The sequence below is a fragment of the Myxocyprinus asiaticus genome, chromosome 31 (assembly GCF_019703515.2).
Source record: "Myxocyprinus asiaticus isolate MX2 ecotype Aquarium Trade chromosome 31, UBuf_Myxa_2, whole genome shotgun sequence".
Classification (NCBI taxonomy): Eukaryota; Metazoa; Chordata; class Actinopteri; order Cypriniformes; family Catostomidae; genus Myxocyprinus; species Myxocyprinus asiaticus.
This window is the reverse complement of record NC_059374.1, coordinates 39,230,225-39,250,887: the sequence shown is the minus strand read 5'-3', so window position 1 is coordinate 39,250,887 and position 20,663 is coordinate 39,230,225. Positions and strand designations below refer to the sequence as shown.

Here is a 20,663-nt window from a genome sequence, read left to right as displayed (position 1 = left end):
ACATGGCGTAAACATTATACATTGTTAACATTATTTTAGTGTGATAGAATCATGTACTAACCTTATCTGTGCAAAGTTATATCCAATATTACAATGTTATCATGACGACTCAACGTCGGTAAATCCCGTGATCTCGTAAAACACCATAACGCAAATAAATCCCTGATTTGATCAAACTAAAATAATGTTGAAACGTATAATGTTTTTGTATTGTTGCTATACTTTTGAAACAGTGTGTATTAAAATGTTTATTGGCTGGCCCATTTCACTTTCATTGTAAATGCCTTGCTTAAAGTTTGTTTTATAAGGGATGAGTCAAAATTATGTTTGTGTTAATGAACATGCCACAAATGCTGTCGATCGAGCTTAACTTGTTTTAAACCTAGAACATTCCTTGAATCGTGGTAAAATCACTGTAACACCATTCCAAGTGGCTTATTGATTTTATAAAAGGATGACAACTGCAACATAAGACACCAATGTCCAGTTAACCCTTAAATTCATGGGGACATGTAAGGCGTCTTTCTCAAACTAGAGACTCTGATGTACTTATCCTCTTGTTTAGTTGTACATCTGGCCTTCCACATCTCTTTCTGTCATTGTTAGAGCCAAAATGGATGAAGGTACAGGGGGTGGAATGAGGTTCCGGGTCACTAAAGACCCGAGGTATGCTTTTAAGGGTTAATAAATGCATATATTATTATTATAATGTATAGTCCACTATGCAGTATAGTTCATTAGCTTAGCTAAAGCTGTTTGCAGTTGCCAAACAATGTACTGTAGCAACTTGCCTCATTATTATACAATGTGCTGTCACAGGTGTGTATGTAACTGCAATTTCGAGTCAAACGTATCAGATTTACTTGGGTAAATTTGTTGTTTTTCCGCTCTCATATTCTAAATGCATTATACTGACTCTCATGAGTGAAGAGGTTAAAAAGTGGGTTCAAAAACCGGTCTGACTGGTTTATAAACTAAATGTTTGCCCTGTTTGTTTATATGGGCAGCATTGTTTGCTGAAAGGCTAAAATTGTTATTTGGTCTGTAAAGGTGTCCGTCCACAGACTTTAATTGTGTTAATTCATTGCTGTCATAAAGCCATCATATGTAAGTAAAGTTCACGTCTCGAGAGAGAGCTTAGGGTCTATTGCTCTAAAAGACAAACTTTGGTCACTGCAAAAAGATACTGACACATTCAATTATGCACTGTAAAAAGATCATAAGATAATATATTTTTCTCTGTATGTCTAAAACATTGCAGATTTGACATTATCTCTCTCTCTTTCTCAAGCTCGGTCCAGTTAGTCTGATACTGATGGGCGTGGTGTGTGTTCATTGCATGCACATCCTGGTTAACTGCAGCCATCAGCTCAGTGAACGGTAAGATTCTACCCCACTTCAGTTCCAACAGCCAATCGCATTGCAGTCTTATTTTCTAAACAAACACTTTGCCCTGGTATGTTATTTAAAGGTGTGGGTCCCCTACAGAACACATTTTATTATTTGAATTGAGAAATATGGGTGTAGACACTAAGCAACCGACAAAATGTAGTGTGTTAAAACTGTTTCAGTGTTAAAGCCGCTTTTCTAGTCTATTGCGCTAAAATTTTGTTTGACTTAAATACTCATTTCACTTCAGAGTTGTGGTGCAGTGGCTAGCGCATATTTTATAGGGGCAAAAAGATGCAATGAAAGTGAATGCTAACTGAGGCTAATCTGCCTAGCATTTACTTATGTGTTCCACAGAAGAAAGTCACAGGAGTTTGGAACAACATTTTGGGTGAACTCTCTCTTTAAGCCTGGAGTGGTGGTGGCGTAGTGGACTAAAGCACATAACTGGTAATCTGGCTGGTTTGATCCCCACAGCCACCACCATTGTGTCCTTGAGCAAAGCACTTAACTCCAGGTTGCTTTAGGGGAATTGTCCCTGTAATAAGTGCACTGTAAGTCGCTTTGGATAAAAGCATCTGCCAAATGCTTAAATGTAAATGTAAGCCTTTAGAGAATGTGCCACTCAAAGCTCAGGTCAGCAAAGATGCATTTCAGGTTGCTGTTGCCTCCTGGTGGCGCACTGGTGAGTTTTTCCCTCTTTGAAACCATTCTGGAATTCTGAACGGATGTTTTTGATCCTGGTGGTGATTATGAACCAAGGGCTGTGACTTCACACTCTGCTCACATCAAACGCAGCAATGCAAATGTGCAGACAGTGAGACTTTTAATAAAAGTATTCCCATCACCACATGTGGCATTTGATATATTTCCCAATTGAAGGGGCATTCCTGGTGTGTCGCTTGGAAAAGGATTTTGTTCAGGGACACCAATAAACAACAGAGGCTTGAATTAAATGTGAAATTAGTGTCACAGTAGAAAAAATCTAATTCAGACCAGTGTTGGGGAGCTATTTTAAAACTGTAACTGGCCAAGCTTCAGGCTGCTTATAATTTAAATTAGTTCAACTACAGTCAAGCTACAAGGGTTGGGAACCGAGAGCCATTTCTTGTTTAAAAGTGGTTCAGTATTGTACAAAATCTCAGAACCGTTTGATTTTCATGACTTTTGTTTCCATTAATGGTTCTTGAATGTGCAATTTTCCATCAATATGGATGAAACATCGTACTAAAATGCTGTGTTTCCTGCAATGAAATTCAGCATCAGCGCTTCCCGTTATTAATTCAACAGCGCAAAACACACAGAGCAACCAGTGTAGTTTGATTCCTGAGCCAGTTCTTAAAGGAATATTCAGGGTTCAATACATGTTAAGCTCAATCGACAGCATTTGTGGCATGATGTTGATTACCACAAACATTTAATTTGACTTGCCCCTCCTTTTCTTTAAAAAAAGCAAAAATCTGGGTTACAGTGAGGCACTTACAATGGAAGTGAAAGGGGGCCAAATTGTAAACATTAAAATACTATTTTAAAAGTATAGCCACAAGACATATGTGTGTTAACAGGATTTTAGTGTGATAAAATCGCTTACGAACCTTTTCTGTTTAAAGTTATAGCCAATTTTACAACTTCGTTATGTCAACACACCCTAAAATTACTGTAAAATTTAAACAACTGTACAGCTCAAATAATACATTAGTTTTTACAGAAGAATTAATGTGCTTTTATAAAAATTGTAAGCTTCACATTTCTGCCTTTAAACCCTCCAAAAAGTTTTTCCATTGACTTCCATTGTAAGTGCCTCACTGTAACCTAGATTTTTTATTTATTTATTTTTTTTAAAAGAAAAGGAGGGACGAATCAATAAATTTGTGGTAATAAACATTATGCCACAAATGATGTCCAGGTTTAATACAAGCTTAACTTGTATTAAACCTGGAATAAAGTTACTGACTGATTGTTGAGTTTTGTTGTAATCAGTGGAATTTTATAAAATAATAAATTAATGAATTAAATAAGTTTTATCACATTTAAAACCCATTTTGTGTTTGAATTTTCCCTTATATAGTTGGGATCAATTATTGGATTTTATTAATGCCTCAAAGTCTGTGTAAACTCACCTTTTACATGAATTGTATTTAATGTCACTGGTGGACTGGCCATCGGGAGAACCAGGACTTTTCCCGATGGGCCGGCCATGAAACGGGGCCGAATGGGCCGCGATAAGCTGAAATGGGCCGCCGTGTTATCTAGAATGGGCCATAAAACAGTGCCGAAGGGGGCAGCAATATGCAGAAAAGGACAGCGACCCTCCCTCCTCAATAACGTTTGGGCCAGTTTTTATGTAAAATCCCAGGCTAATTTCTCTTCCCAGTCCGCCCCTGTTTAATGTATTTTATTTATATCTTCTGTCAAAATCTGAAAATCTCATAATTTGGTTATCAGGCTGCTGAGAGCAGTAAAAGCAATGACAATTGCATTTCTTATTTCAAAAGATTTCTTCCTCAAAAGTACAAAAAGGATCGTGAATGAAATCGTTAAGGAACCAAAATCAAATTCTTAAAATTCTCATCCCTACAAGCTGTTCTTTTGAAAAAGTAGGTAGCATAATACAAGCTAGTAAATGTAGTGAACTACATTTGAAGTGACTTAAGAAGGCAATATCTCTTTAAATGTGTATGTTTATGTATTAATGTCTGAATTAACCGATTCACACATAAGAAAATGGATATTTTAGTCAACTGTGTTTACCTCAGCAAACATGTCTGAAAAGCTGCATGCACGAAACTGTATGACATAATAAAAAGCGTTTTTTGTCGCACTACAGTGCTACTTAATAGAAAAGCTTGTATATGGAAAAGATAAACTATTATGAAAACTGCTATCACGCTACTGAAAAAAAGTAGTTAATTTAATACTTTAGCTACTTTTAGTTAGTTCCTGCCCAACACTGCACACTTTATCATTGTAAAGATTTGAAACGTGCATATTCTGAATGAAGTAGTTTCTAGTGTTTAGACTTCTCCAGTGTGAAAATCTGTCTGTGCACTCTCACTTTTATAAAAAAGCTGCTTCTTGTATGAAGTCCCTCTTCAAACGTGATCAAAGCACTCCCTCGGGTCTGACAACAGGAAGTGGGAGACTTCTGCTTCTGTCAGATGTGGGCACACTGTTTTTTACCATGTACCATGTGTGGCAGTATTGGAGTGAAGAGCTGTCAACCTCATGTTTGTCATTATACTGTTGACATTATAGGTAAACTCTTGTTTAATGATCTAAATGGGTACATACTGTATCATTGACTTCTATTGTTTTTACATAAAGCCAATTATACTTGCTGTTTAACACATATGACTTACTTTCTTCTGTGGAACATAAAAGGTCATATTTTTAAGAACGTTCCGATCCTGGAGTTCGCTAGTTTGTATCCCAGGGTGTGCTGAGTGACTCCAGCCAGGTCTCCTAAGCAACCAAATTGGCCCGGTTGCTAGGGAGGGTAGAGTCACATGGGGTAACCTCCTCGTGGTCGCTATAATCTGGTTCGTTCTCGGTGGGGCGCGTGGTGAGTTGAGCGTGGATGGCATGAAGCCTCCACACGCGTTATGTCTCCGTAGCAACGCGCTAAACGAGCCACATGATAAGATGCGTGGGTTGGCGGTCTCGGACGCAGAGGCAGCTGGGATTCGTCCTGCACCAACCGGATTGAGGCGAATCACTACGCGACCACGAGGACTTAAAAGTGCATTGGGAATTGGGCATTCCAAATTGGGTAAAAAAAAAAACAAAAACAAAAAGGGGAAAAATCCACAAAAAAAAAAGATTTTTTTTTTTCGATCCCTGATTTCAATATAATAGAAGTAGCATAAAAGTAGTCCTTAAGACTCCAGTGGTTAAATCCATGTCTTCAGAAGTGATATGATAGGTGTGGGTGAGAAACAGATCAATATTTTCCATTTTTACTATAAATTCTCCTCCCTGCCAAATAGGTGGCGATATGCACAAAGAATTCGATTTGCCAAAAATAAAAAATGAAGAATGTGGAATTGAAAGTGATTTATTGTAAAAAGGACTTAAATATTTATCTGTTTTTCATCCACACCTATCATATCACATATGGATTTAACCACAAGAGTTGTATGGATAAACCTAGAGAGCTGAGATATTCTTCTAGAAATTTTCATTTGTTTTCAGCAGAAGAAAGTCATACATGTCTGCGAAGGCATGAGGGTGAGTAAATGATGAGAGAATTTTCATTTTTCTGTGTACTATCCCTTTAAAAAGTGTCACTCCCTCTCCCCTTATGTCCTTTTTTTTTAATCTTCATTTATTTGAGGTTTTTGACTTTCCAAAGCCCCCCAGAGGAGTTGCAAAAAAAAATATTATTATTTTCTGGACCACTTTGTTTATCCGAACTGTTTCTTTGTTTCTCTCTCGTTCTCTCACAGGTTTAAACGGGCCCCCCTCGGTTATAGTGACACAGTCGCTGTTGCCATGGAGATGAGTTCCTCCCAGTGCCTGAGGAGAGGTGCTCATTTTGGGAGGTGAGCTTTCCCATCATGCTCATTGACATGACAGCAAACCCCCACCCCTAAACGAGAGAGTTTGTGCATATATAAGAGAGGCAAGAGGGCAAATGTGTGTGCTTGAATGTATACATTCATTAGGGTGCATTGAGACAGGATAGCCCCTGCAGTGATGTATTCAGATCTGATGCTCTGTGCACACATGGAGATTTCACGTCAGTGAATCCTAAAAACACTTCTGTCTTACCAGGAAATGTTTGCTTTATTTTCACCTCCGTTTTATAATAATGACCTGCATACTGAAAAATAAAGCACTGATAATAGAAGCGGTTATTAATTTTATATGGCATAGTGGTCTTGTAGGACCTTAAAAAGGGTAAAGAAAAGTATTACATGAATCTCCGGAATATTTTTTTATTTTTAAAAAAAATTTTTTCACCCAATTTGGAATGCCCAATTCCTAGTGCGCTTTTTAAGTCCTCGTGGTCACATAGTGATTCGCCTCAATCCAGGTGGTGGAGGATGAATCCCAGTTGCCTCTGCGTCTGAGATCGGCAACCTGCGCATCTTATCACGTGGCTTGAGCACGTTGCCACGGAGACATAGCGCGTGTGGAGGATTCACGCCATCCACTGCGGCATCCGCGCTCAACTTAACACGCGCCCCACCAAGAATGAACCACATTATGGTGACCACGAGGAGGTTACCCCATGTGACTCTACCCTCCCTTGCAACCGGGCCAATTTGGCTGCTTAGGAGACCTGGCTGGAGTCACTCGGCACTCCCTGGGATTCGAACTAGCGAACTCCAGGGGTGGTAGCCAGCGTCTCTTACCACCAAGATACTCAGGCCCCCCGGTTCTCCAGGATACTTGATTCTGATTGGTCAATCACAGTATTGTGCAGCCAGATATTTTTGTATAATGACCACTAAACTATATAATTGTCCATCGTCCCATTAAGCCACATCAACACTGGTACTTATTTTGTGATAATGAGTGACTGACTGTATGTTGTCCCTTACGTTATTATTGGTGTATTTTTCTTTTAATGTTTTTAACTTTTTCCTTTATAGACACTTAGTGAATTTCTTCCTGGTTTTGACCCAGCTGGGCTTCTGTAGTGTGTACTTTGTATTCCTGGCAGAGAATATTAAGCAGGTATGTTTAGCAGAGCGCTCATGCTTCAATATGGCTTAAAAACAACAGCCATACAAAAAGCTTTTTGTACATACCGGTCATTTAACGTGTGTGTGTTTAGATGATGGAAGGTACTCGCTTGAACACTTCCGTGGAGACTGTGGTGTTATATTCCAATAGCTCAGTAGAGGGCACCGTCTCCCCAAACCCAGCCTCTGTCGCCGTGGCTACAGGGCTGGACCTGCGGCTCTACATGGTCTTCCTCCTTCCCTTCATCATCGTCCTGACCTTCATCAGAGATCTGCGGAACATGGCTGCTCTGTCTGGCATAGCCAACCTCTGTATGGCCGTCAGCCTCGTACTGATCTTTACATACATACTCGGCGTAAGTGCACGTCATCATTATCTGGATCTTTGCTAATACTTTTCAGCATATAATCCAGTCCACTTTGAGACTTTTTTACATATATATATCCTTGCTGAAAGTGTCTTTTTTTATCCTGTATAATAGGAAGAGTGAGATTTGAAACTTTAGCCAATAAGGTGAAACTTCTTGGGGTCTTTTATCATCTCTCTCTGTAGGATATCAGTGATCCTAGAAACCTGCCATACGCCTCCACATGGCGGAAGTTTCCGTTCTTCTTTGGAACAGCCATCTTTGCCTTTGAGGGGATTGGAGTGGTGAGATTTCGATTCAGTTTGCACTCAATTAGTTTCAGTGACGTCAGATAAACCTGGTGTACACTCACTGAAGTTTCCATAGGTACAAATAGTTATTCTGCTCTGCTTTGAAATAGCATGAAGTGTGTCCAGAGCTTTACTCTTTACCAATTTTACTTTCTGTGTGTGTGTGTGTGTCTAGGTTCTTCCCTTAGAGAATCAAATGAGAGACCCGAAACGCTTTCCCCAAGCTCTCAATTTTGGCATGGGTGGCGTCATCATCCTGTACTTTACTCTGGCGACACTTGGCTACCTCCGTTTCAGAGATGACATTAAAGGAAGCATCACACTTAACCTTCCACATGACTCCTGGTAACTATGACCACACACACACACACATTTAAAAAGTCCATCTGTCATTGACAACGCTGATTTTCTGATGGCACCACAATAATGTGCACAGTGTCCAGCGCTTCACTATCGAGATACGATACTCGATATTCGAACTCCATGCTATAACTTCAATCAGCAGACAGGGGATAAACACTTAATTTACACTATTAGGAAGCCTCCAAAAATATGGGTCACTTGTGAAACATCTATTATGTTATAATTAGGGCAGTCGATTTACAGCGTTAATTTGGTGCAATGTTATTGTATGAAATAAAACTATGCAATTAATCATGCCCCTGATCCGTATGTATGTTCCGTAATAAGGAACGTTCCTACCATCTGACCCATTCAAGCTTGATGTACCACCTTGTTTTTACGAATTTGAGGCATTAGGGGGCTGAACAGGCAACACGCCTTGTCAAACCAATGAGTAAGCAGCACAGCTTTCCACAGATGCACTTTTGCGCTCAAAGATAGCTGGACTGAGTGCAGGGTTCTCAATGTGTTTTTTCAAAGATTCTAATTATGTTAAAGACGCTGGCTTCCACCCCTTGAGTTCGCAAGTTCGAATCCCAGGGCTTGTTGAGTGACTCCAGCCAGGTCTCCTAAGCAACCAAATTGGCCCGGTTGCTAGGGAGGGTAGAGTCACATGGGGTAACCTCCTCGTGATCGCTGTAATGTGGATCGCTCTTGGTGGGGCACGTGGTGAGTCATGCATAGATGCCGCGGTGGATGGCGTGGTCCTCCACACGCGCTATGTCTCTGTGGTAACGTGCTCAACAAGCCACGTGATGATGCGCGGGTTGGCGGTCTCAGACGCGGAGGCAGCTGAGATTCGTCCTCTGCCACCCGGATTGAGGCGAGTCACTACGCCACCATGAGGACTTAGAGCAAATTGGGAATTGGACATTCCAAACTGGGAGAAAAGGTATGTTGAAGCGGCTTATTGGCTCACACTGACACCTAGTGGCCTGGATGCTGCATCATTCAAACAGTAGTTTTCAGTTACCAATGCCATTGCTTTACTTGTCTGCTGTCACAGTATTTGTATATGATGCAATGTACTTGAATTATCTGAATTCAAATTTTATATATATATATATATATATATTTTAAAGTTATTTTAATTATTATATACTAAATTCTTTATTTAGGTGCCTTTTCTCAGTAAATATTGATATGTGATTTAATTGCGATTAATCTGCACTTCGATTTCAAAATTGTATCGATTGACAGCCCTAGTTAGTATGAAATATTTGATTTATAATGTATGTTGCTGTTAAAGCTAAAGTATATAATTTCTAAAACATTAGCGCCTCCGAACGGAATTGCAAAAATAATGTTTTCAAAACAGCTTTCCGTATACGCCCCTCATCTGTTGATGTTGAAACAGTCAGATAGTCCTGCCCCCAAATCATGCCATTGGTTGAGTAATATTGTTGGTGGGGGCCTGAGCAGCTCAGCGCATATTGACGCTGACTACCACCTCTGGAGTCGTGAGTTCGAATCCAGGGCGTGCTGAGTGACTCCAGTCAGGTCTCCTAAACAACCAAATTGGCCCGGTTACTAGGGAGGGTAGAGTCACATGGGGTAACCTCCTTGTGGTCGCTATAATGTGTGGTTCTCACTCAATAAAGGCTGCCATGTCCAACTAAGTTTTATCGGTAGCTAGCTTATTCCTTAATCTCATTTGCATCCTGTGAGCCAAGAATAATCTGTAACTTAAAAGGAGCCAATATCTGATTCAGCATCTGGGAAGATGACACGACATGTAGTTGTTTAAAACTGCTTTACACAAAACATTTTGAATTTGTTTATAATTATGCATGTAGTATTTGTGACCTTATATTAATGGAGACTTAATTTGAAATTAAGTTAATTAGGGGTCCAAGCACCGAAGCTTGTCGTATCCATACTGATTTTCTTTTCTTATTATTTTTTCTGTCCTAAAAGCGTATGGGCAGCCAAAATCATAAGTCCTAGAGACACCAAACTTGGCAGGATGGTCCCAAATCCCCCCCGCAACTCAGGCACATACACACCCCCCCCGACACTAGGTGGTGCTATAATAAGCACTTTTAAGTTTTTGCTCATAACTTCTTATCCATAAGGCTAGCATCAAAATAATTTTTCCTCTGATTCCTTGGTTCAAGACAAACAACTTGTATCTCAGATTTTATTTCTGTCCCGAAAAATGTTCCGCCATTTGGAATTTTTCTAACTCCTCCTAGGCCATTTGTCCAGTTGGCTCAAAAATGTGCATGTATCATCTAGGGACTGTCCTGACAAAAAAAAATAATAATAATAATATTTTTTTTTTGTCAAATTGTTTAGAAGATATAAGCCTATGAATTTTTGGGGTTTGAACTGGAACTACTACTATGCCTTTATTTTTGTGCACAAGGTCCAAACATGACAAAACTTTAAAAAAATATACACACCAGGATAGTCTGAGGACATGTGCTAAATTTCATCAATTTCCTCTTGTCAACAGCAAATAAAAATATTATTTATTTAAACTATAAATGACAGATGATGGATGTACTACCGACTTTTAGTTAATACTCTAGGAATGTAAGATCTGTGCAGTAAAAATGGCAACAACTATCCAACAAAAGAAGAGCCCTATGACATCTGTTTTTATCAAGTTCCGTTTTTCCTGATTTAATTGTCAAGCGATCCAAAATCTCATTTATGCATGGTAAATCAAGGCTGTATTACCGATTTTGTCCACTAGATGGAGTGTCAAAACTAAAAATCCTTGAAAATCCTCTTTGACTTAGCTTTATGCTCTTGTAATGTGCTGTTGTCCAGCAATGTCCTGGCCATACATGCTTGGACACCGATGATTGCCGCTTGCGGCTATATTTTAAAAATGTATTTTTCACACCACTGAGTCATTGTGTATATATTACTGTATTATATGCTATATTGTGTATATTACCTTTTAAAACTTTGAAAAGTGCCAGTGATGCTGATATGGCAATAAAAATGAATAAATAAATAGTCACACCACTGAGCTATTTAAAGGAATAGATCACCAACAAATGAAAATGTTGTCATTTACTCACCCTCATGTTGTTCCAAACTCCTTTTAACCCCCTTTTTTTTTTAAGTGGAAAAGGGAGAAGATGTTAGGAAGAATGACCACTCACTTCTGTTGTATGGAAAGAAATGCAATGAAAGCGAATTGTGATTGAGGCTGTCATTTCACCTAACATCATAAAATCATTTGGTCCCAATATTTGTTTAAAAATTTAACTGGTTCTTAATTTCCAACCCCAGTCTTTTATCTCAGTGTGAAGGCAGCACCGCATGGGTTAATAGTTTTTGGAAAATGATAGATATTACACTCAAGTCAAACTTGCCTTTTGAAGTCACATGTTGAAATGGTAGCTTGCATCATTAACATTCTTGCACATTCTGTGGTTTCTGACTTAATCATTGCACTGTTGTTGTATTAATGTGTTCATATTTTGTGTGTGTTGCAGGTCTAATATGCTGGTGAAGGTGTTGTACTCGTTTGGTGTGTTTGTGAGTTTTGCAGTGCAGTTCTTCGTGCCGGCAGAGATTCTGGTTCCGCCCGTGTGTGAGCGTGTGAGAAAGAACTGGAAACGAGTGACTGATCTCAGCCTTCGAGCGCTGCTCGTCTGCCTCACCTGTGAGGGAACACACACACACACACACACACACCATTTCAAAACCTAGTGAGCTGCCTCTGCAGGCACCACTTTATGGTATTATGGGTGTGCTCCCAGTGCAAAGTAGGGATGGGTCATGATGGTTGACTAGTTCACCAACAACCTACTAGTCAGTTAGTTGTTTTGCTGTTTTGGAACACCAGAAAGCTTCTTGTGTAAACGGCCACCTAATTATACAGGCATTAAGACTGATGAGTCAACTAGTTCGGGCAACTCATTGACTCGTGGATTTAAAAAAAAAAAAAAAATGTTTAGTTTTGGATGTGCACCAGTTTGACTATTAAAAACACTACTTGAATATCGAAAATTTATTTTTCTTTGCATATTTGCCTGCCATGGGCAACCCCAGGTTATCCTGTACTTTCCCCTTGAATCTCTCGCCAAATGTCGCAGTTACAATTGAGTCCACACATTGTGGATATGTGTCGTTGAGGTGTATAATGAAAGGAGACATGATGGCGTCTTTGTGTGCTTTCAAGCATAGCCAAGTGTGGCAATACTTTTATTTATTCTTGGTATTCGGTTCTTGTCGGAGTCATGCATACCAACGGACAAGGATCTGTTTTCATGGTGGAATGGACATGTGAAGCAGTACAAGAAACTCTGAAGCTTACCAGATCGGTATGTGCGTTAAATATCTGAGTGCATTTAATAAAAAGCCAGCTTTCATCACTTATTTTTCTGAATAATAATATGTGAAATGATAGAAATGTGCCTTTTTATGTAGAGTTTATATATGAGAATTACCCTAATGCCGTCAGTACTGGTTTCTACTGTATGTAAGCTCCAGGTGAGTGCAATTTTTTTTTAACTGTTAATTAGAAATAAAAAAATCATTTTTTTTTCTCTCAAAAGAAAAACATAGTTTGTTAAATTGAGCTTATTTTGAAACTGTTCTTGCTGATGTTTATGAATAAAACAAAAATATAAATTGATGATATTTTTAAAAATGACATTTTAATTTACGAGTAATCGATTATTATTATATATGAGTTCGAGTACTCGAATACAAAATTACTTGAAAATGCCCCTCCTTATTTTGTACATCCCTAATGCGATTTATGCTGCTGCCTAAGATACATAATTTTGGACGAATTGAAAGGAAGCATCGGATCTTGCCATGAAAATAGCCATTGATGCTGACATGACATTAAAAGAATAATAAATAAAAGTAAGCATTACATAGAGAAGGCAATTCTAGAACGCATTGTTGATTTTACTGTAAACGTGTATTGCATTCAAAACTGAAAAGTAGTGCTAAAAATGGACAGTTGTACACAATACCTGTTTTTATTAGTACTGGAGTATTGTGGCAGCAGTCAATTGTGAGTGGAATTGACAGTGAGCATGAGGAGCTAGTTTGTTGCTGCCTGTGTTCCAAATCTTGAAGTTAATATGCTGCCGTAAGGGGCGTTCACACAGAACGCATCCTTAGATTCCATGCTAAGTTTTAATGTTGTTCTTTATTGTACACGTGCACCAGACGACATTTGGCCTTTGCTTCACATCTAGTTGTTTTTTCAGTGTCTTACGCCATGATCGGGTCAAGTTAAAAACACTGTCTATATGTTTTTTTTTTGTTTTTGTTTTTTTTTTTTTGTTTGAACACATTCTGTGTGAATGGCTCCTTTGAATCTATGTAGAACGCTGACAGGGAGGCAGCTAGCCTCTTCTCCTATGTAATGTTCTTCATCATCACCCTCTTCATTTTCCTCCATTCCCCACCCCTCGCCATCCATCCATTTCCTCTGCTCCTCATTTGCCACCTCACTCTATCTTCTCCTAATCCTCCATCTAGTATTCATTGGTGATCAGAGAAGAGATAGATGATGGATGGATCCTGTGAACGAGTGCAAACCTAAAGGCTTTTGGATTACAGTGATCTGTTTTTTACCTTTGGATAAATTGAATCTGCCACTGAACCGTGAACCTCCCAAAGCCCTAAATATGAAAATAAATATTTGTTTAACACTGTCAGTCATGCAGGTACGAGTGAGAGAAGGTTGCTCTGATAAAGAGGAAGAGTGTTTGTTGTAAGAATGGCGTGCAAATGCCAGAGAGTGAATGAAAAAGTGAGTGATGGTGTTTTTCTATTTGAAACTGAGAAAAATGGTGTGAAGCACTGACTGTTGAAGCCTATGCAGTAAACAGAATCTATCAAACTATCTAACATTCTTGTTATCTGTCTTGTGTTCCAACTATTGTTCATGCTGTAAAATGGAGAATGTTGTGAAAACGGTCTGTGGAAAAGTTTTTGCAAAATCAGAGTTGATGTCATTAAATGCAATGTAAATGTAACTGGCATATCATGGCTCAACAAAAGCGATTGTGACGGCACAATCACAACACCTCAGGACCCACTGCAGCCAATCAAGTTAAATTTCCTGTAGTGTGCGAGCTCACGAGAAACAGTACACAGTAAAAGATGAGGCTGAATCCAGCTTCTTAAATACCAGCGTTTTATTCAGTATAAGTATCGCTGTGCTGAAGTTCTTCACCTCTACACATCTCAATCACTGATGAGTAAAATCTGAACATTTACTAGCCAGTTACTAATACCAGACAAATTTGAGTTGCATAGCACGAAATTTGGTGGCATATGCAAGGGATTTACTCACAATGTAGAGGGCTGCATATTCAGTCTATGTGTTCTATGTATCCTGCTTAAGCCATGTTCACACCGCCAGCGACCAAGTCGCTGGATGTCGCTAGTCTCTGTACTGTGAAGTCGCTAGTGGGCGTTCTTACTGCTGTCGCTCTAACATTTTTGATGAACTGCACAACCGGCCATAGCTTTAGAAAATCTGATCACAAATTAGATTTACTGCTGGTAAAACTAAGATATTCTCTTGCCTGTACAACTGAACTTTCTGCAAGGGAGAGTGTTTTATATAACATGCAGCAGTGCTTGTTGCATCATATCATTTACAAGATGAACAATCTATCAAGATATGAATCAAACTCGCTCAGAATGCCGACAGTATCTGACACGATTTTCCACACATCATTGTTTTATTATATCCATGCCTGTGGTTACAGGAATTATACTGAACAGTGAAATCCCTCACAACATTATAACTTTTCCTGATGTATGGATGTTGTGAGCTGCACTGCCTTCTTTCCCATTGGCAGTTGCTCCCGAATGTCACTCGTCTTTGCATGAAGTTAAACATTTCTCAGTTTGGTCCTGTCGCTTGCTACGCCCATATCTTGTCACCAACAGTCACTGTTGCTTGGCTCTAATTGAAAAAGAATGAGATCATGTCCCTTCGTGGCTCTGTCTCTGGTGGTGTGAACGGGGCTTTAGTGTGGTGCAGTGCTTGCCATTTCGGTGCTTGGTCCATAGTTGCTGCTTGCAGCCATATTTCCATATAGATTCTTTCTTTCTCAGTCTTTCAACCACTTCTCTTGACCCTTTTTTGTCCTTATTCACAATTCATTTGTCTATCTTTTATGTTGTATCCATCTCTGTCCTCTCATTGGACATATCACATTCTCCCCTTATAAGATTTCCTTTATTGCTTTCATGTCTCTCTTTGTCTTTTGTCCTGACCTCGGTCGGTCACGTACTGATCTCCACCTTTCTCTCTGTCTCTGAGTTTTAAGCTGCAACTTGCAGACATGGGGAAAAAAAAACATGGACTTTTTTAAGAAAGCTATGTAATGTCCCTTTAAAAACATTGCAGTGAAGTGTGAGAGATTAAGGTATTCTCCAGACAGGTGACTTCATTTTGCCCATTGGGGTTTGATTGGATTTTTGGTTATGATAATATCAGATAATGTTTGCACTCTCTCATTGTTTCCTATTAAGTTCTGCTCTAAAATAGAAATTGCTCTTTGTGAATGCAATCTCTATGAATGGTTTATTCAGTGTCATGGAAATGTCATAGAAATGCATTGGTCAAAAGGTGTGGTGAAGCATAAAATACATACAATTTATTTGTGTATATCAATAAACAATATACACTTACTGAGGACTTTATTAGAAACACTTTGGTCCTAATAAAGTTCTCAATGTTGTCTTCTGCTGTTGTAGCCCAATGTTGTTGTTCATTCTGAGATGCTATTCTGCTCACTATAATTGTACAGAGTGGTTATCTGAGTTACCATAGACTTTGTCAGCTCGAACCAGTCTGGCCTTTCTTTGTTGACCTCTCTCATCAACAAGTCGTTTCCGTCCGCAGAACTGCCGCTCACTGGATGTTTTTTGTTGACTGTTGTGTGTGAAAATCCCAGGAGTTCAGCAGTTACAGAAATACTCAAACCAGCCCGTCTGGCACCAACAATCATGCAACGGTTGAAATCACTGAGATCACATTTTTCCCCTTTCTGATGGTTGATTTGAACATAAATAGCATGATTTTATGCATTGCACTGCTGCCACATGATTGGCTGATTTGATAATCGCATGAGAAAGTAGGTTTACAGGTGTTCCTAATAAAGTGCTCAGTGAGTGTATAATATTAGAGCCATATCATGTAGCGCTGAATCTTGCAGATCTCTCGGATGGTTTCGTACAACATGTGGCATATTAGAAGACATTCTAGAAGAAGTCGATGGAAGGTCTGTTGGACAGAGGGGTAGTGAACTCTGAAGGCTGCAGGTCTGTGGCCTGTGCTGTTAGATAAAGAGATGAAGTCCTCATTCCATCACTCACCTTCTCTTTATGTATCGCTTGTTCTTTCGCTCTGCCTGACGTGCTTCCTTCCTTGTTCCCTGGCCCAAGGCTGCCAGCCTCTCCCAGCCTGTGATAGATTAGTGGGACTGTTGTGTGTATTGATATGTGAATGTGTGTGTGTGTGTGTGTGTGTATTGGTGTTGTTTTATATAGCGTGTTTGTTTCCGGTATATGTCATTATTGTGTGTGTGTGTGTGTGTGTGAGAGAGCTGGGCCAGAGTTGAGGGACTCATTTAGTGTCTGGTCATTTATCTCTGTCTTCCTAAGGCTCTGTGAGTTATTACCTGCCTGCCTACGGAGATAGGCCCATCATGGAGCTCTCCATAGGGGCCTGATGCGGAGCTCCATGACGGGGCTTATCACGCAGCTCCATGCTGGGGCCCATCTCTGAGATTCATTTGGAGACATTCTCCAAGACATCTCTTGCACCTGAGACTGCAAGAGTTTTATGGGCTGTCAGGTCATATATCGATTTATAAAAAATATATTTTTTTATAGAATTAAAAAAAAAGGTCATGTAAAAATTAATTTATATAATCAGTTACAAATCAGTTTCACCTGTGCCTGATATTTGTTTTTTTTGTTTCTCTCTCTCTCTCTTAAATGCTTGTTGGACTTAATTTGTATTACATTTTTACACAATTTGAACAAATATTTGTATTAAAATATATAATCTAGTAACTAATAGGTTTTACTTGTGCCATGTTTATTTTTCTTAAATGCTTTTAAAGTATTTTTTTCTCTATTAAAATTTATGAAAATATTTGATATAAAACAAAAATTAATTGATATTTAAAATATATTTTTATGTATTCAATTTATAAAACTTTTTGTTTATAAATATTTTTTAATGTACAGGTGCATCTCAATAAATTAGAATGTCGTGGAAAAGTTCATTTATTTCAGTAATTCAACTCAAATTGTGAAACTCGTGTATTAAATAAATTCAGTGCACACAGACTGAAGTAGTTTAAGTCTTTGGTTCTTTTAATTGTGATGATTTTGGCTCACATTTATCAAAAACCCACCAATTCACTATCTCAAAAAATTAGAATATGGTGACATGCCAATCAGCTAATCAACTCAAAACACCTGCAAAGTTTTCCTGAGCCTTCAAAATGGTCTCTCAGTTTGGTTCACTAGGCTACACAATCATGGGGAAGACTGTTGATCTGACAGTTGTCCAGAAGACAATCATTGACACCCTTCACAAGGAGGGTAAGCCACAAATATTCATTGCCAAAGAAGCTGGCTGTTCACAGAGTGCTGTATCCAAGCATGTAAACAGAAAGTTGAGTGGAAGGAAAAAGTGTGGAAGAAAAAGATGCACAACCAACCGAGAGAACCACAGCCTTATGATTGTCAAGCAAAATCGATTCAAGAATTTGGGTGAACTTCACAAGGAATGGACTGAGGCTGGGGTCAAGGCATCAAGAGCTACCAAACATAGACGTGTCAAGGAATTTGGCTACAGTTGTCGTATTCCTCTTGTTAAGCCACTCCTGAACCACAGACAACGTCAGAGGCGTCTTACCTGGGCTAAGGAGAAGAAGAACTGGACTGTTGCCCAGTGGTCCAAAGTCCTCTTTTCAGATGAGAGCAAGTTTTGTATTTCATTTGGAAACCAAGGTCCTAGAGTCTGGAGGAAGGGTGGAGAAGCTCATAGCCCAAGTTGCTTGAAGTCCAGTGTTAAGTTTCCACAGTCTGTGATGATTTGGGGTGCAATGTCATCTGCTGGTGTTGGTCCATTGTGTTTTTTGAAAACCAAAGTCACTGCACCCGTTTACCAAGAAATTTTGGAGCACTTCATGCTTCCTTCTGCTGACCAGCTTTTTAAAGATGCTGATTTCATTTTCCAGCAGGATTTGGCACCTGCCCACACTGCCAAAAGCACCAAAAGTTGGTTAAATGACCATGGTGTTGGTGTGCTTGACTGGCCAGCAAACTCACCAGACCTGAACCCCATAGAGAATCTATGGGGTATTGTCAAGAGGAAAATGAGAAACAAGAGACCAAAAAATGCAGATGAGCTGGAGGCCACTGTCAAAGAAACCTGGGCTTCCATACCACCTCAGCAGTGCCACAAACTGATCACCTCCATGCCACGCCGAATTGAGGCAGTAATTAAAGCAAAAGGAGCCCCTACCAAGTATTGAGTACATATACAGTAAATGAACATACTTTCCAGAAGGCCAACAATTCACTAAAAATGTTTTTTTTTTTATTGGTCTTATGATGTATTCTAATTTTTTGAGAGAGTGAATTGGTGGGTTTTTGTTAAATGTGAGCCAAAATCATCACAATTAAAAGAACCAAAGACTTAAACTACTTCAGTCTGTGTGCATTGAATTTATTTAATACACGGGTTTCACAATTTGAGTTGAATTACTGAAATAAATGAACTTTTCCACGACATTCTAATTTATTGAGATGCACCTGTATATCATTTAACAATTTATGTAATCAGTTACAAATCAGTTTTACCTGTGCCTGATATTTTTCTCTCTCTTAAATGCTTAATGGACTTAAATATTTTTATTACATTTTTACACAATATTTGTATTTTTGTTATTAACAGTTTTTATGGATTCCATACAACAAGCCAAACAGACATAACAGAAAATGTGGATTCACATTATATGAATCCCCCACACCCGACACAAACAAGCACTCCAGTGGTTAAACGCTAAATTGACAATGACATACAAATAGACAACAAATCAGCAGAAAACATTTAGAAACACAGACAAAAAAAAACACACAACATTCAAAACTACATATCCCTCTCCACTGTCCCTCCCCGAGAGCCACCCCAAAAGGCCAAATAACTGCCATTTTTATTAAAGAAATCCAGGCTGCCTGGCCTTCTACATGACATCTCCTCAAATGACACTACCCTGCCCATCTCTGTGTGCCACTCTTGAAATGAGGGCGCTCCAGCTGACTTCCATCCCCTAAGGATGACCTGTTTGCCAATAATAAAACTGGCTAGGACCCAATTTTTTATGTACTTATCCCCTATATTAATGACCGCCCCATCGCCTAAAATACAGAGTCTGGGGCAAAATGAAATTTGAGTGCCCAATACGTCACACATAAAACTCTGAACCCTCAACCAAAATCCTTGAATCTCAACACACCACCAAAAAAACATGGGTTGTGTCCCCATCTTCTGATTGGCATTGCCAGCAGGTGGGTGTGTCTTTTAAGACCAAGCCTATACAATCTAGAGGGGGTCCAATAGAATCTATGTAAAATCTTAAATTGCATAAGACGCACCCTTGCATCTCTAGATGTAGACTTGATGTTTTTTAGAATCCTAGCCCACACTCGCTCCTCCAATACCAAGTTTAAATCTTTCTCCCATAATCTCTTGAGAAAAGTTGAAGCTCTGTCCCCCAGACTCTGAATTAGCAGGGAGTAATACACTGATGCCTCATGATCTTTTCCAAAAGCAGTAATCACCACTCACAGAGTATCTGCCGATTTAGGGGGGTGTATGTTACTCCCAAAAATAGTACAGAGCAGGTGGCGCAGCTGTAAATACCTAAACAAAAATTGAGACCTGGAAATCCCAAAATGAACCATATTTTCAAAGGATCTTAACACTCCACTCTCATATAGATCACCAAATGTATTAACCTCCCTCACAATCCACTCTGTCCAGCAGAAAGGGGACTTATTACATAACTTTGGGTTCAGCCATATGCTCGAAGCAACATTTAAATAAATATCCGAATTAAACACTCTGGACACTTTTGTCCATACCACGTGCAAATGTGAGATAACGGGGTGTAACATAACTTCTCTGGTTAGTTTTATAGGCTTTGCAATGGCAAAATGGGGCAAGCACTTCTTGTTCAATACAAAACCAGGGAGGGGCTCTCTCAGGTGGAAGCGATCAATGAGCCAAATGTCTGAGACCGAATGCAATTATAATAAAACCAAATTTTGGGTAGGCCTAGCCCACCTTTGTCAATCAGCCCATGCAATTTACTGAAATGTAATCTGGCTGCAAAGTTTCATTTTTGGGTGAACTATTCCATTAATGCCCTGTTTGGGCCACTGGAAGGCGCCTGGCTGAAAAGCAGTTACTGGGCAGTACACTGTCAGAACCGAAGCTTCAGATTTAGACCAATTAACTCTGTATCCTGATAATTTAGAAAAGGAATTAATAATTC

The 20,663-nt window shown here is 39.2% G+C and overlaps 1 protein-coding gene across 8 annotated transcripts in view; it reads left to right on the top strand.

The window, feature by feature from the left end:
• Nucleotides 1-20,663, top strand: part of LOC127422230 (proton-coupled amino acid transporter 4-like) — a 37,483-nt gene that overhangs the window by 8,201 nt on the left and 8,619 nt on the right. For 6 of the 8 annotated variants that reach the window (XM_051665578.1, XM_051665580.1, XM_051665581.1 and 3 more), the window contains 7 exons: nucleotides 1,292-1,380; nucleotides 5,835-5,930; nucleotides 6,987-7,071; nucleotides 7,172-7,435; nucleotides 7,633-7,731; nucleotides 7,913-8,082; nucleotides 11,595-11,764. In XM_051665578.1, coding sequence (XP_051521538.1) covers nucleotides 1,292-1,380; nucleotides 5,835-5,930; nucleotides 6,987-7,071; nucleotides 7,172-7,435; nucleotides 7,633-7,731; nucleotides 7,913-8,082; nucleotides 11,595-11,764 — 973 coding nt within the window. The remainder of the gene's footprint in view (nucleotides 1-1,291; nucleotides 1,381-5,834; nucleotides 5,931-6,986; nucleotides 7,072-7,171; nucleotides 7,436-7,632; nucleotides 7,732-7,912; nucleotides 8,083-11,594; nucleotides 11,765-20,663) is intronic. The other 2 variants (XM_051665584.1, XM_051665586.1) reach the window with 1 other exon arrangement.